At 39.0% G+C, this 17197-nt stretch overlaps 1 protein-coding gene across 11 annotated transcripts in view; it reads right to left on the bottom strand.

Annotated features, from left to right (window-relative positions):
• The window catches only part of FREM1 (FRAS1 related extracellular matrix 1), a 268715-nt gene that overhangs the window by 97378 nt on the left and 154140 nt on the right, over positions 1-17197 (bottom strand). For all 11 annotated transcript variants that reach the window (XM_021063564.1, XM_021063514.1, XM_021063573.1 and 8 more), the window contains 5 exons: positions 14062-14258; positions 12733-12823; positions 10993-11160; positions 7675-7883; positions 3379-3472 (listed from right to left, as the gene is read on the bottom strand). In XM_021063564.1, the coding sequence (XP_020919223.1) occupies positions 3379-3472; positions 7675-7883; positions 10993-11160; positions 12733-12823; positions 14062-14258 (759 nt within the window). The remainder of the gene's footprint in view (positions 1-3378; positions 3473-7674; positions 7884-10992; positions 11161-12732; positions 12824-14061; positions 14259-17197) is intronic.

The raw sequence follows: 17197 nt of genomic DNA, 5'->3' as shown, positions 1-17197 counted from the left end.
CCCTCAACTTCCTGCCACCCAGGAAGTTTCTTTGGATTCATAATAAGCAGCAGCTGCACTTCAAACATTTTGAGTTAAATCTGAAACTCCATAACCATTAAATCAATGCCAGTTTTCAACTTGATAAAACATTTTTCTCTCACTGTCGTGAAAATAAAACTCCAAGTAGAAAGGAAAGCAACAAGGGATCACATTGGCTCTCTGAATTTAAAAAGATTTTTATAAAAACAGACTCGTAGACATAGACAGCAGACTGGTGGTTGCCAAGGAGGAGAGGGGAGGGAGGGGACGGACTGAGAGTTTGGGGTTAGGAGATGCAAACTATTACATTTAGAATGGATAGGCAATGAGGTCCTACTGTACAGCACAGGGAACAATATCCAGTCTCTTGGGATAGAACATGGTGGAAGAGAGTATAAGAAAAAGAATGTGTATATATATATATGTGTGTGTGATTGGGTCACTGTGCTATACACGGAAGTTGGCACATTGTAAATCAACTACACTTTAATAAAAATAAAAAAAAATTTTAATATTGTAGCCATTTGAAGAGGTCTGTCTTCTAAACAAGAATGAAGAACACTGCTCCTCTGAGTTGAAAACTACAACTTGGTATGTGGTGCATGTTTCTTTATCAGATCTGCCCTGTGAGTACTCTCATCCCTACGTTTCCTTTCCCCATGATTCAGCCAATGAGATCTTTTTAAAATGAGACTTTCATCAAATCACCACCCTGTGGGAACTTTCAGTGGCTTTCCAGTGTTTCTCATAGGGTATCTTTGGCCTCATCTCATGCAGTGCAGTGCCTCTGCCACTCCACTCCATTTTTACCCCAAGACAGTGTGCTCTTCATACGTCAGGTCTTTGTACCACCTGTGCTTCCTTTCTCTGCCTCTTGCCTGGTGTACACTCCCCTAACTCTTTGTTTGGTAACCTCCTCCCCTTCAGGCTACATGGGGATTCCTCCAGGAAAAGTTCCTTACAGCTCAGACTCACTCGGAAACTTCTATTGTTTACTCTCTTTTACTACTGTGTTTACTTGTAGATCACATCCATATTTTAACTATTATTTCAGTGATAATGTATTTAAAACATGCCTTCTTCTCGTGCCCATAAACTCTAAGAGAAAAGGAATTTTAAGTCTTGTTCATCACCATCATACCTCAAGCAGTTAACATAGGACCTGGCATATAGAAGGCACTTGTTATTTATGGAATAAATGAATGAATGAATATAACTACATATACATGCCTGGTTATCCTGTGATTTCAACAGGCTAAGAACTCTACCGCAAATATACATGGAATTATGTTGACAACTTCCTTTAACCGGTAGAGGGATGGGGTGATGTACCCAGGCTTACTTATTTAATTAAAAGTATAAAAAGTATGCAATACTCTATTCAATTTTCTATTGGCTTATTAAGAAACAATATCTTTGTTCAGGTCTTCTGAGTAGATTCATCGAAGACCCTCTTTATTGTTCTTGACTCTATCAGATTAATCTCACCACTACATTCATGATCATTATCTTGCAGCAGTTCACAAAATAGCCTCAGCTTTCAAATGCATAATAAAGTTCAAAGCAACAAAATTAAAAACATTCCTCCTGGATTAAAAAAAAAAATCACAGGATTTCCATCCCATAACCCAAATCCTGTGAAATTGGATTGTCATGATCATTATACAACTACAGATGTGATAAATTCATTTGAGTAATAAAAAAATTAAATTAAAATTAAAAGGAATCACATAAAATTGTTCAAAAATTGCCTCTATCTCTGCTTGATTTTTCAAAGGCCATGACCTTTTATCTAAAAAGTAACAATAAATAGACTCTTTTCCCCAATGCACTGTTTACTGTCATTAATAAGAAGATGGGGTTGGAATTTTCACCTAAAATTTGCTTTGCAGGAAAAAAAAAAAAAAAGTCCTTCATAGAAATCTTCTCTACATGTAAAAGTCTACAAATAAAGAAAACTCTCCTTTTTGAAGCTGAAATAATATAGCTTTTCATCTAGATACAGGACCATCACAAGGACTAAGTGGGGAAATGGAAGGAAGGGGCTCTGCATTGTGACTGTCATGGACAAGCATGCCGCAAATGTTAGCAAGGGTGATAATTATAATCACCTGGTAATGTCGATTTGTGGCAGTTGTGAAGAATAAAGAACGCTGACTTAGGTACCAGAGTGGAGATGCCAGCCCTGGTCTACAAGGTCAAGTTAATGGCTTTGGACAAGTCACTGAACCTTCTCAGACCTTTGCTAGAAAATGGGAATAATTTCTTTCCTGCATACATCTTAAAACACTAGATAGATGTCATCATTCTTAATTATTAACTGCAAAATATCTTCCAAACATGTTATTATTGCCATTAATAATCACTTTGCATCACAAAGATCGGACAAAATTCAAACAGGAATATCATTTGGCACAGGAAGAATCATTACTAGGTCTTCAGGAAGTGTGATAAGTCTTATGCAGAGCATCCTTTATCACTAACCATAAACACTGCAAATCCTCTGAGTTGCACTTGTGGACGTAGGTGATCACACAACAGAGAAACTCAGGGGTTCCCATCAGGTCTTTTAGTATGTACGCAACTGTTATGTGCAGATTTTCCTTCCTTTGTCAAAAGAGGAAAAATAATCCCCTCAAACAGACCATGGGTATATAGAACCGGAATTCACAAAGGGTCACAACACACACAACAGGGAAAACCCTAGTGATGCTAGCCTAACCTGCCCAACTGCTAAATAAATATCCCTGAGTGTGATGGTTCAAAATATCAGAACTAATTTATATATGGAACTGACTCACTTTTAAAATTAAGTCTCTGGGTTTGAGGTCAGAGTAGTTCTACCTTTGAATGGAGGGGAGTGAGAAAACAGTACAACCATTTCACCAAAGTAATTTAGCTTTCTATTGCCTATCCTGACACATTCAAAGATATAGGCAGACAGCTTCCTGCTTTGGAGTCCACGTGTGTCCATTTCTATCAGAGACCCTAAGAGTCTTCCAAACTGTAAGCTTTCTTTCTTTTTTAAAAATTTTTTATTTCTTTGCTTTTTTAGGGCCACACCCATGGTATACGGATGTTCCCAGGCTAGCAGTTGAATCAGAGCTGCAGCTGCTGGCCTACACTACAGCCTCAGCAATACAGGATCGAAGCCGCATCTGTGACCTACACTACAGCTCACGGCAACACTGGATCCCCGATCCACTGAGTGAGGCTAGGGATTGAACCTGAATCCTCATGGATACTAGTCAGATTCATTTCTGCTGTGCCACAAAGGGAAATCCCAGAAGCTTTATCTCTGTAGGAACCAGGGAGATATTTCTATACTCTTTATTTCCATGTGAACTTACTACATACCTCAACATATAGAACAGAGTCTGCTGAATTTGTGCCATCTGTGACCTCCAGTAGTATGTCATCATGAAGTACCTCAGATCCATCATGCTGATACCTGTGGGAATGACAGTTGTCACTCGTCTATCAAGGTCACTGTGAGAGTACACTAAGGTTTCCGACACAGAGATTTTCCGTGGTGTTGGTCATATGTTCAGTAAACAAATGAATAACAAAAAACACAGCATAATCATGAAGTCATTACTCAAATATTTCTGAACGGAAAATTACTCCATCTTGGAAAAATATGTTACATGCAATTATAACTTGTCCCAGATGAAAAAGTTGCCTTTCAAGTTTGTCCCTGTGACAATGGGATCCAGCGAGTATAGCTCTGTCTGCTTTCAGAAGATGCTGCCCAGGGCCAGTAAGGCTGTGCAGTAGACAGGTAAGGTGGGACATGATCCTTCCATCTCTGCCCTGGATTTATTCGGCTCTGAACTAGAATTTTACCTACGGATTATTCATTACCTCTTTCTTGCCACTGCTCCTTCCCCATTTACTAGCTCTTTTCCTCTCAACTTCTAATTTTTTTTCCTTTTTCTTTTTATGGCTGCTGCACCTGCTACATATGGAAGTTCCTGGGCTAGGGGTTGAATTCAAGCTGTAGCTGCCAGCTTGCACCACCATCCACAGCAACATGGGATCCCAGCTGCATCTGCAACCTACACCACAGCTTGCAGCAATGCCAGATCCTCAACTCACTGAGCGAACCTGCATCATCACAGATACCATGTCAGGTTCTTAACCTGCTGAGTCACAAGAGGAACTCCCCAAGATTCTTGAATTTCTCCCAGACTTAGTATTTTTTCTTGGTTTAGACTTGGCCCTATTTTCTTTTAACCCTCAGTCAAGATTCTTAAAGGAATTCCCTAAGTCTAGACTTTTCAGGTACTCTCCAGCCTACTCCAGTGATACACAGTAAGTCCTAAATAGATGTTGAATTGAGCCAAATCTTTTAGCTTATCAACGATCTGTTTAAGAGACTCAGTTATGGAAACTAGTTCTAGGAAGTGAAATAAAATTGCATTAAAATAGTATAATATATTGACATGTAATCTTCACATAGGAAAAGATTGCTGAGATAAAAGGCATTTTACTCAGGACTAGTCTCACCCATACACTGGCTACAGATTAAAGTCTGTATTCAGTTCTAATGGTGGAGAAAGCCCACCTGCTATGCCTGGTTTCCCTCCCAATGCTGCCTCCTATACTTTATTTTGTCATGATCTCCAATATTTCCATCAAAAATAGATTGGTATGTGACAATGTGCTAATTATGTTTTCCCACACTAATACCCCTAAAAGGTCCAAATAGGCATAGAAGTACACCTCTAAAGGCACGGTTATGGAAACAAACAGACTCCTTTCAAAACCACACTCTTCCATACACTAGCTAAGTGACCTTAACCTCTTTGGTGACTTTTGGTTAATTCAACTATAATATGAGAATAGAACCATTTACTTTGTCAGGCTTGGTTGCTGTGAAGTCTAAATGAAAAAAAAACATAATTGCAAGTCTCTAGAAGAATTCTTGAACTACATGTGCTGGCAAATACTTGTAATTTTTTTTTCTATGCCTCAGTCATTCCCTAATAAGAAAGATCTCTTTCTAACATGTAGGCAAAAGCTGAGATCTTTGGGGAGAAAAGGAAATTTTAATGAAGATAAGAGTAGTGAAAAGAGGTTAAGTTATTGGAGACTGTAAGTAAAGCAATATAAACAACAGTGTAAACTGTTGGATGAAAATGATCTTCCTGAACACAAATCCTTCTTCCAGTCAACTTCCAAACGTGGAAGGAAGCATTTGATGCCTAATACCTTCTACTATATTTTATCAAAAAGGCCAAATTCCATTTATAATTTGAACTTGTGTGTGAGAAATTAACCAGTATGTCTGTCTACCTGACATTGCTTTTCAGTATCTTGCATTGTTTTACAGAGAAGGTGTTTTTTTAGATTTTATAGAAAAGTTTCTCACATAACTGCATTAGGTAGAAGAAATGAAAGTCCTCAAGGTGAGGAGAACTACTGTAGGACCATGAGGCAGGGATCACTCCATCCCCAACTATAAGAGACCCAAGTACTATCCATGTCCTTCCTTCCCAACCTATCCTATTGACTGCCTGCAGATTCCCTTCCCAGTAGAATGGCTTAAATTTTTATACTAAAGACACTAATCAACAGAACTCTATCCTGGAGTTTCCAGGGTTATGAAATTGGCTTTTCTTAGGATATCCTTCTACACATTGGTGGGGATGTAAACTGGTACAACCTCTATGGAAAACAGCATGGAGGTACCTTAGAAAACTAAATACAAAACTATACATATGACCCAGCAATCCCACTCTTAGGCATATATCTGGACAAAACTCTCCTTGAAAAGAAACATGCACCCATATGTTCATTACAGCACTATTCACAATAGCCAAGACATGGAAACACCCTAAATGTCCATCAACAGATGAATGGGTTAAAATGATGTGGTATATATATACACAATGGAATACTACTCAGTCATGAAAAGGAACAAAATAATGCCATTTACAGCAACATGGATTGAGGTAGAGACTCTCAGATACTTAGTGAAGTAAGTCAGAAAGAGAAAGACAAATACCATATCATATCATGTATATCTGGAATCTAATATCCAGCACAAATGAACATCTCCTCAGAAAAGAAACACATGGACTTGGAGAACAGACTTGTGGTTGCCAAGGGGGAGAGGGAGGGAGTGGGATGGACTGGGAGTCTGGAGTTAATAGATGCAAACTATTGCATTTGGAGTGGATAGGCAATGAGATCCTGCTGTATAGCACAGGCAACTACATCTAATCACTTGTAATGGAATATGATGGAAGATAATGTGAGAAAAAGAATGTATATATTTATGTGTGTGACTGGGTCACTTTGCTGTACAGTAGAAAATTGACAAGAACACTGTAAGCTAACTACAACGGAAAAAATAAAAATCATTTAAAAAAATAAATTGGCTTTTCCTAAAACCAAATTTAATTATGCAGATTTGCCTTATAGATTATTTTGGACTATATTCATCTAGTTTGTTACCTCTCATGATAGGTGCAATTTCAGCAAATTTAATCATCATGGTCATTAAATTTTTGTTGTTTAAATATTCACAAAGTCATGCTCAATGGTATAGCAAGCCAGAGGGAAAGAAAATATCTCAAGGGAAAATTTAAAGTTTGTCATTTCCATTTCTCCAAAGAAGATATACAGATGGCCAGCAAACACATGGAAAAATGCTCAACATAACGGATTATAGGAGAAATGCAAATCAAAACTACCATGAGATACCACCTCACACCAGTCAGAATGGCCATCATTAATAAGTCCACAAATAACAAGTGCTGGAGGGCCTGTGGAGAAAAGGGAACCCTCCTGCACTGTTGGGGGGAATGTCAACTGGTACAGCCACTATGGAGAACGGTTTGTAGATACCTTAGAAATCTATCCATAGAACTTCCATATGACCCCGCAATCCCACTCTTGGGCATCTATCCGGACAAAACTCTACTTACAAGAGACACATGCACCGCATGTTCATTGTAGCACTATTCACAATAGCCAGGACATGGAAACAACCCAAATGTCCATCGACAGATGATTGGATTTGGAAGAGGTGGTATATATACACAATGGAATACTACTCAGCCATAAAAAGAATGACATAATGCCATTTGCAGCAACATGGATGGAACTAGAGACTCTCATCCTGAGTGAAATGAGTCAGAAAGACAAAGACAAATACCATATGATATCACTTATAACTGGAATCTAATATCCAGCACAAATGAACATCTCCTCAGAAAAGAAAATCAGGGACTTGGAGAAAAGACTTGTGGCTGCCTGATGGGAGGGGGAGGGAGTGGGAGGGATCGGGAGCTTGGGCTTATCAGACACAACTTAGAATAGATTTACAAGGAGATCCTGCTGAGTAGCAATGAGAACTTTGTCTAGATACTCATGTTGCAACAGAACAAAGGGTGGGGGAAAAATGTAATTATAATGTATACATGTAAGGATAACTTGATCCCCTTGCTGTACAGTGGGAAAATAAAAAAATATATATATATAAAGTTTGTCATTTCTAATTTTCAACTGACCCTTGAAATTATTCAGTGGCATGTTGGTGCCCCTGAGAGGATGGGACAGACTTTTTTATCTTACTTTGCCTCACAGTCGATTTCAGATGGAAGCCAAAGCACATAAAACAAAGAAGCCAGGAAATGGTCTAACCTAACTTTTAAGGCACAGAGTTCTCCCCAGGAAAATGTGGCCCCTGTGTTCAGAGCAAATCCATCCATCTCCACCCTTCCATGCTGAGGCCCTCTCTGCAGGGAGAGACGGATATTGTCCAGATTGGTGTCCACGTCAGAAACCAGGACGTGCTCTGGGCTGATGACACACTGACCTCCTTCAGCCACTCTCAGAGGGTTGGTAAATATCTAGAAAGAAGGAAGGAGATAGTTAAAGTCTTGTTCCATGAGATAGACCTGAAGACAGAGCTCATCAAATCAACAGAAAACTTCAGGTACCATTTTTCCATGTCCATCAGTTTTTCAAGGATGTGATAATGCGATAAAGCGGACAAGTTGATACTTCAACGTCTTGGTTGAAAAATATTTTTACTAGATGCCTCCAGTTCTAAGCTCTGATGGATATGAAGGAATAAGGCAGATCTAGAAACCTGAAAGTATCTACATTTCATTGATATTAGACTCCATATAGTAGAAGCAGCAAGTAAATTTACCATTAGTGGTGCTAAATTGAGAAAATAATAACATTCCCCCTACAGCCACTCATCATCATCCTTCCCAAATGCCTTATAATCATTTTGCTGAAACTACATTTTCACTGTTGGTAGGAGAAAGAAATAAATGAAGCTCTTATTTAAAGAGGATTATTATTATTATTAAAACACAGTCTAAGTCTGCCAGCCTCCTTTTGTCCTAAGCTGCATCAATTAATATCCCACGATGCTAAGATTCAAGGAATAAACTTCTCCTTATTAAATGATTTTTAAACATTTATGTATTTTAGGACAACTTGCAAAAACTAAAAGCATAAGGTTATTTGCCTCCACTCATTTTTTCTTTTCTTTTTTTTTTTTTTTTGGTCTTTTTAGGGCCACACCTGGGGCATATGGAAGTTCCAAGGCTAGGGGCTGAGTTGAAGCTTCAGCTGCCAACCTACATATGCCACAGCCACAACAACGCCAGATCTGAATTGCATCTACAACCTACACCACAGCTCATGGCAACACTGGATCCTTAACCCACTGAGCGAGGCCAGGGATTGAACCTGCATCCTCATGGATACTAGTCGGGTTCTTAACCCAATGATCCACAAAGGGAACTCATCATTCAATTTCCAGTCCCTGCCAGAACCCAGTGCTAAGGTTTCTAGAACTTAAGGTTAGCATGTTGTCAAGATCCTCCAGTGGTTACCACTTAGCCCAGCTATCTGTGGGTTATTTCACACCAGGGAACCACTCCTGTGACTGATTTCTCTGAAGCAACTCATTAAATTTTATTTCTACCATTCTCAGTTTTCTAAGGTTCTGTTTCATTTGTTCCATACACAAGACAAAAAAAAAAAAAAAAGCCACTATGCCACTTGAGCTCAAATCCTATAACTATTGCATCTACCTTCAAATGATGGGGGTTAAGTATTTACTTCACCCTTTGTGGTCTTTTCCACAAATCTTCTTTCTCTGGCAAGAAGCTTAGATAGCTTTGCTTCAAAAACTGTTTTTCTCTGATTGTTCTAGAAAAGACATCAGCTTCTTTGGATGCTGTGCTATTTCAGGGCATGTATCTCATACATGGAAAAGGATGGTATGAATAAAATCTAATCAAAATAACACATTCTGAACTATTTTTTCTTTTGCTTTTTAAAATCATATTAGAATAGAGTTGACTTAAAAATTGTGTTAGTTTCAGGTGTATAGCAAAGTGAATCAGTTATGCATAAATCCATCTCTTTTCAGATTCTTTCCCCATATAGGTTATTATACAGTTCTGAGTAAATTTCCCTGTGCTATACAGTAGGTCCTTGCTGCTTATCTATTTTACATAGAGTCATGTGTATCTGTTAATCCCAATCTCCTAATTTATCCCTCTCCCCATCATTTCCCCTTTGGTAACCTTAAACCTGATTTTGAAATTCTTGAGTTTGTTTCTGTTTTGTGAATAAGTTTTTTTGGTATCATTTTTATTAGATTCCACATAGTAGTGATCTCAAATGATGATATTTGTCTTTCTCTGTCTGACTGACTCCACTTAATATGATAACTTCTAGGTCTGTCCATGTTGCTGCAAATGGCAAACTATTTTTTCAACAGGGAATATGATCTGGTCCCATAAAGAGAAGGAGGCAAAGAATATAGTTTAGATTGTTCTGTGTGAGCTCTTGGGTACATCTTCCACCCAAAACAGCAAGCTCAGAGGCCTGAGGGATCAGGCTAGCAATGTAAATAAATGTCCTGATTGGGTGGGGACTTTGGTGATGGGGAATGTGCCCTGTTCAACCGCTGCAGGGGGGTAAGCAGGTTCGGTGTTGCCAGAAATTCGAAATTCTAAAGTTTCAAGAGAAGCCAGAAATCCAGACTTGACATGAAACCTCCTGATATTTATGGGTTGGCAACTCATTATTTTAAAATATTATTTAGACTCATCAGAACAGTTCTGTGGGTTGGATAAACCCCTTGGTCCTCAGAGTGAGACCTCAGCCCTACAGCTTTAGGCAGGTGTAGAGACAGTGTGGAGTGGGCAGGAAAGGGAGCATCTGGGCTTTCCTGGCTACATTCCAGGCGGATGTTTGGGAAGGTGGCCGCTTTCCTTAGGGATAAGATATGCATAAGTTCTGGTCCCCTCTGGTTCCTAATGAACAGGTAATCACACTTTGTCTTTCCATTTTTGAGGGGAAAAACAAGCCTAGGGACAGCTGCACTAATTAACACTAGCACTGATAGGGAGGGAGCAGGTACAGAACAAATTCTCATTATGAATCCCAGCCGCGCAGGTAAGATGAACAAGGTAGTGTTGCCTTTGTAGTTTGGTTTTAATGAGAGACCCAAGTGCTTGAAAGCTTATGCAAACATTGGGGAGTAGAACAGGATAGGAGGCGAGGGCCTACCTTAATTCATTTTGGAAAATTAAAGAGCTTATTTAGATGACAGAGCAGCAGAGCTAGCCTGCAGGGAGAGCAAATAAGCCCATCTGGTTGCTAAGAGACTCTTATTTTAATCCCCTTCCCCTGATCAACACGTGAAACTCAGCAGAAAGGAAAGGAAATGAAAGGGATTTTGATAAAGCTTTGAAAAGAATGCCAGATTCAGCAAGTGGAAAATCTCACTTTTTAGATTGAAAATCCCATGGGAGGTAAAGGACACCCCTCCCCCCTGCTTTTTTTTCTACACTGTAGCTGGAAAATTAAAAAGTTCTTTGAATTAGCTTCATGAAAATTTAGCATTTCCTATAAGTCTTAAAAAAAAATCTTTCTTTCCTTGGGTCTTCCCTCCTGTTCATCCTTCATGTCAAATGTTACACCTACCTTAGGAACTTGATTGTCCACTGGAAGAATCGTGATGTTAAAACAGATCCCATACAAAGTGCCACCATGCTGGTTACTGATGGAAAATGCGAACTGGACATGTTGTGGATGGGGGCCTATATCTTGCATGGGTGGCATGTAGGCCACTTTCATATAGTTCACAGCATGCTGCAAAGAAAATCAAGATGGGCACATGGGTGCCAGTTTGTTAGGATCAGAGAGATTTCTAGACCTAGGTCTGGGAGACCTGACATGTGAATTGATATGGAACACTGTAATGCCATCATCATCAACTTGAGGATTCTAAAAAGCTCTACCTTACAGATCACATTTTCCAAAAGCAAGAGGGAAAAGAACAAAGAAATTAATTAGCTATATCAAGTACTTGAAGCTAACCAACTCTGTAAAAGACAAGAGACATGTATTTCAATCCAGTTCCACCCAGAAGTAGCTATGTGATATTGGTCAAGCTACCTAAACTTGTGAGGCCTCTTTCCTTACCTATAAAATGAATAAAATATTACTTAGCACATGGGTTGACATACTCATTTACAACCTCGAACTATAGTGAGATTCAACATGATGAACCCTAAACATCAGGGTTAACTGCTACTAAGCATTCATTACCATTACTCTGACCCCAGTCGGGTCTTCAGAGTAGAGTCTACAGGAGAAACGAGAGGGTTAATGAAAGATTTTAGAAGGCAATTATGGGTTGAATCATATCTGCCACATAAAAAGATATGTTGACTAGAGTTCCCATTGCAGCTCGGTGGTAACAAACCCAACTAGTATCCATGAGGATGCAGGTTTGATCCCTGGCCTCACTCAGTGGATTAAGGATCCAGCATTGCTGTGACCTGTGGTGTAGGTAGCAGATACGGCTCAATCTTGTGTTGCAGTGGCTGTGGCACAGGCCAGCAGTTGCAGCTCAGATTCGACCCCTAGCCTGGGAACTTCCATATGTTGCACATGCATGCCCACCTCAAAAAAAGATACGTTGAAGTCCTAACCCTTAATCTAAGCATGTGACCTTATTTGGAAATAAAGCTGTTGCAGATATAATTAGCTAAGGTAAGGCCATACTGGCACAGAGTGGGTCCTTAATCCAATATAACTTGTTCCTTTAAAAAAAAAAAGGAGGGGATACAGGGAGAACACAGCCATGGGTTGGCAAAGGTAGAGAGTGGAAGGCTGATCTACCAGTCAAGGAACGTCAGATTGCCAGCAGACCACTAGAGGCTGGAAAGAAGTAAGGTAAGATCCCTTCCACAAGGTTTCAGAGGATGGTAGCCCTGGTGACACCTTGATTTTGGACGTTGAGCCTCCAGAACTGTGAGACAATAAATCTCTATTCTTCCAGGCCTCCTAGTTTATGGTACTTTGCTGTAGCAGTCATAGGAAACTAACATGGTAAGATATTGGGTGAACTCAATTTGATGGAATAAAAGCATATGCACCAGGTCCCTAAATCAGAGCCCTAAACCAGGTCCCTAAATCAATGCAAAAGGCTGTGGTGAATTACGGCAAGATTTTGCAATCATATCCAGCTGGATCAAGCATTTTCAAATAGATGTCACTCACTTACTGGAAATGTACAAGCAGAAAGAATACAGACATCAAGGATTTGTTGCTTGTGACAGATGTCAAAGGCCAGTATTCTCAAGTGCAACATTAGGAACACCATCACTTCTCTGAAGACACTTGCATGTTTGTCAACATTTGCACATAGCATCATACCTGTGTGAATGACTTTAACCCTGGAGTTGCAGGATTTTTGATTAGCTTTGGTATACTGTCCACCATGAATAATTTCCCAGCATCCAAATGTCTAAAGAAAAACACAAGGGAACACATCAGCTAATTTTTCAGGTAAGAAAAATTAAATCAAATAATCCAAACCAAATTTTTAAAGCTAAAAACTCTCCTTGAAGGAAATCAAATGTTTCACCTTTGTATTTTCTCTATATATTAAGGGGGATGGGAGGGAAGGGTTTTAACTTTAAGTTTAGTATCATCAATGCCATTCTCATTACGACTATAAAAAGCATGGGGAGATCCCGTCATGACACAGCAAAAACAAATCTGACTAGCATTCATGAGGCAGGTTCAACCCCTGGCCTCGCTCAGTGGGTTAAGGATCCAGTATTGCCATGAGCTATGGTGTAGGTCACAGACACAGCTTGGATCTAGCTGTGGATGTGGCATAGGCCATTGGCTACAGCTCTGATTTGACTCCTAGCCTGGGAATCCCCATATGTCGTGTGTGCATCCCTAAAAAGACAAAAGATAAATAAATAAATTAAATAAAACAAAATAATGTTTGAAATAGCACTTTTAATAGATAAAATATAAAATATAAAATATTTATCTTATCTATTAGATAAAACAGAATTTCTGCTCCGACATCATGAAAGAGAATCTAACTACAGTGAAACATACTTAGACACTCATCCTAAAAATATTTTCCCACTATCATGTAGTTCGTGATACAAGCTTAAGGTATACTCATGCCATTTTCTGGATTGGAATCATAGAAAATGACCAGTGTGTGGCCTGCAATATCTAAAAACAGTGTTTATGAAGACTCAATAAATTTTACTAAAAAGAAAACAATGCTCTCTTTAGAAAAGGGAATTAAAGATTGTTTTAAACCTTCCTAAGCTGAAGACACTACAAGCTACAGGTCACTTACCAATTAATACAGCTTTTTTTTAAATAACTTTTATTTTTTGCATTACAGTTGGTTTACAGTGTTCCATCAATTTTCTACTGTACTGCAAAGTGACCCAGTCACACATACACATATACATTCTTTTTCTCACATTATTCTCCATCACACTCCACTGTAAGTGGCTTGATATAGCTCCCAGTGCTATACAGCAGGATCTTAGCTTTGAAGGGAGGTCTGAGGTAAGTTTGCGATTAGAAGAAATGCTGAATTGAATATAAGTTCATGTCTGACCAGCAAAGCAACTAAACCACAGTATTATACGTTGACACTTTCAACTCCACACTAGAACAGAACCCTCAACTAATAGGCCAGGTGATAACTTTTTAAAGAGATACCTGTGGCTGAAGGAGAAAAATGGAGGAGTTGTTATCGTGTAGAGCAGCTCCCTGTCATGTGACTCTACATCTAGAAAATGTAGATGTTTCTTAGTGATGTAGGCCACCTCCGTTTCCTTGACAACCAAATGCCGAGCAACCCCAGGAGCCTCTTTTGGAAGCTGATCATCCACTGGAGTGATATGGATTGTCACCACCTGGAAAGAAATTATCTGTGCCATTACTTTGAAATACCAAAAAGACATCCTCCAAAAAAAAATCCCGCCCCACTACCATCCAGTGACAATTAAGATGATTTTCAAAAACTGCCATTTATAATATACTTCTATTGAAATAACTCAGGAGCTATTAAGAACATGAGCTAAAATGAAAACATTTTCTAGCCATTTTCATCCCATTTTAAGACTATAAATATCACAATTATAGTTAATGCAGTCATGAGTGCCATAGAAGGGGCATATAATTCGCAAAATATGTTACTGGTTTTATTTCTACATGTCCTTTCTACCAACAACCTGAGTTTTCTCTACCTCCCTCTACTTAGTCACAGATTCCCCAAATCTCATTTCTCTTTCTCTACCTACTTATAATGCATCACCAAGTCCCAGAGTTTGTACTTAAAAAATGTTCTAAATAGTGACCACTCCCCACTCCACCCCAGCTGTCATTCCCACTGTTACTGACCTTGCTCCAGTTCTATTCATTTCTTCCTTACATTATTGCAACACCTGTTTGTCAGCCCTAGCTCTCAACTACTAATTTTTTTTTTCTTTTTAGGGCCACAGCCATGGCATATGGAAGTTCCCAGGCTAGAGGTTAAATCAGAACTGCCAGCCTACATCACAGCCACAGCAACAAGGGATCCGAGCCGTATTTTCGCATCTATACCACAGGTCAGGGCAACACTGGATCCCTAACCCAATGAGTAAGGCCAGGGTTCGAACACGAGTCCTTATGGATACCAGTCAGATTCTTTTCCACTGAGCCACAACAGGAACTCACCCAGCAGCTAATCTTGATTTGTATCTTTGGTGTTATCTTTTGAAAAATACAAGTCAAATCAGGTTTTTCACTTCAAAAATCTTAACCCACTGGGAAGGATAGAATTATTCAAGCTCCTTAGCAGGGTATTCAAGACACTTCACAGTTCAGACACATTCTATTTTTCAACGTTATCTTTTACTATCTTTCAACTTTAACCCAGCACCCTGGTTGCACTCAGTGGACCCCGCCGCTGTCCTCAAACATGCCTCTGTGCTCTGGATCATGTTGTTTCTTCAGTCTGGAACACTTTTCTCCTGCTTTCTCCAGCATCCGGAGCCTTTCTTATGCTTAAAGGCTCTTTTTGGAATGTTCCTCCATTTCTCAGTTAGAACTGATTGCTCCTGAATTGTGCTCATCCCTTGACCAACATCATGATCTCGTTGTCTTGTATTATTAGTGGTTTACATGTTAGCTTCGCCTAACTTAAGAAGAGGATCATAGTAGGGCACAAACCACATGGGATTTGGCAGTGAGCAGATAGCTGAAGTCCTGAGTGTGCTGCTTAGCATTCACTGATCTTGAACAAGTCACCCAACTTTTTGAGTCTCAATTTTTTATATGTAAATTAACTATAATATCAATAACCTCACAGAATTTTATAAGGATCATATATCACTATGTAAGCACAGGGAACTATATTCAATATCCTGTGATAAACCATAATGGAAAAGAAAATGAAAAAGAATGTGTGTGTGTATATATAGAGAGAGAGAGAAAGAGAGAGAGTATTGAAACACTTTGCTGTATAGTTGTATAGTAGAAATTAACACAACACTGTAAATCAACTATATATCAATTTAAAAATGTTTATAATATCACTAAGGTAAACTGTCCATCACACAATATGTGCTCAATAAATACTTTGTTCATTTCTGTAGCTCTCCGACATCTGACACAGTATTTTTTTTTATTACTCCAATGAATTTATCACATCTGTAGTTGTATAATGATCATAACAATCTGATTTCACAGGATTTCCATCCCATAACCCAAGCACATCCCGCCACCCTCCAAACTGTCTCCTCCAGAGACCATAAGTTTTTCAATGTCTGTGAGTCAGTATCCGTTCTGCAAAGAAGTTCAGTCTGTCCTCTTTTCAGATTCCACATGTCAGTGAAAGCATTTGATGTTGGTGTCTCATTGCATGGCTGACTTCACTTAGCATGATAATTTCTAGGTCCATCCATGTTGCTAAAAATGCTGGTATCTCGTTCCTTTTAATGGCTGAGTAATATTCCATTGTGTATATGTACCACAGCTTCTTGATCCACTCCTCTGTCGATGGACATTTAGGTTGTTTTCATGTCTTGGCTATTGAAAATAGTGCTGCAATGAACATTGGAGTACAATGCGTCTTTGCGAGTCATGGTTTTCTCTGGATAGATGCCCAGGAGTGGGATTGCTGGATCAAATGGTAGTTCTAGTTTTAGTTTTCTGAGGAATCTCCACAGTGCTTTCCACAGTGGTTGCACCAATTTACAATCCCACCCACGGTGTACTAGCGTTCCTTTTTCTCCACAACCTCTCCAGCACTTACTGTTTGTAGACTTTTGGATGATGGCCATTCTGGCTGGTGTAAGGTGCTACCTCATCATGGTTTTGATTTGCATTTCTCTAATAATGAGTGATGTTCAACATCTTTTCATGTGTTTTTTGGCCATCTGTATGTCTTCTTTGGAGAACTGTCTGTTTAGATCTTCTGCCCATTTTTTGATGGGGTTGTTTGTTTTTTTGATATGGAGCTGCAGAAGATGTTTATAAATGTTGGAGATTAATCCCTTGTCAGTTGATTCACTTGCAAAGATTTTCTCCCATTCTGTGGGTTGTCTTTTCGTTTTGTTTAGGGTTTCCTTTGCTGTGCAGAAACTTTGAAGTTTGATTAGGTCCCATTTGTTTATTTTTGTTTTTACTGTCATTACTCTAAGAGGTGAATCTGAGATGATGTTGCTGTCATTTATGTCAGAGAGTGTTTGGCCTATGTTTTCCTTTAAGAGTTTTATGGTATCTGGTCTTATATCTAGGTCTTTAATCCATTTGGAGTTTATTTTTGTGTATGGTGTTAGGGAGTGTTCTCATTTCATTCTTTTCCATG

The sequence above is a fragment of the Sus scrofa genome, chromosome 1, assembly GCF_000003025.6.
Source record: "Sus scrofa isolate TJ Tabasco breed Duroc chromosome 1, Sscrofa11.1, whole genome shotgun sequence".
NCBI lineage: Eukaryota > Metazoa > Chordata > Mammalia > Artiodactyla > Suidae > Sus > Sus scrofa.
This window is presented reverse-complemented; position numbering and strand designations above follow the sequence as displayed.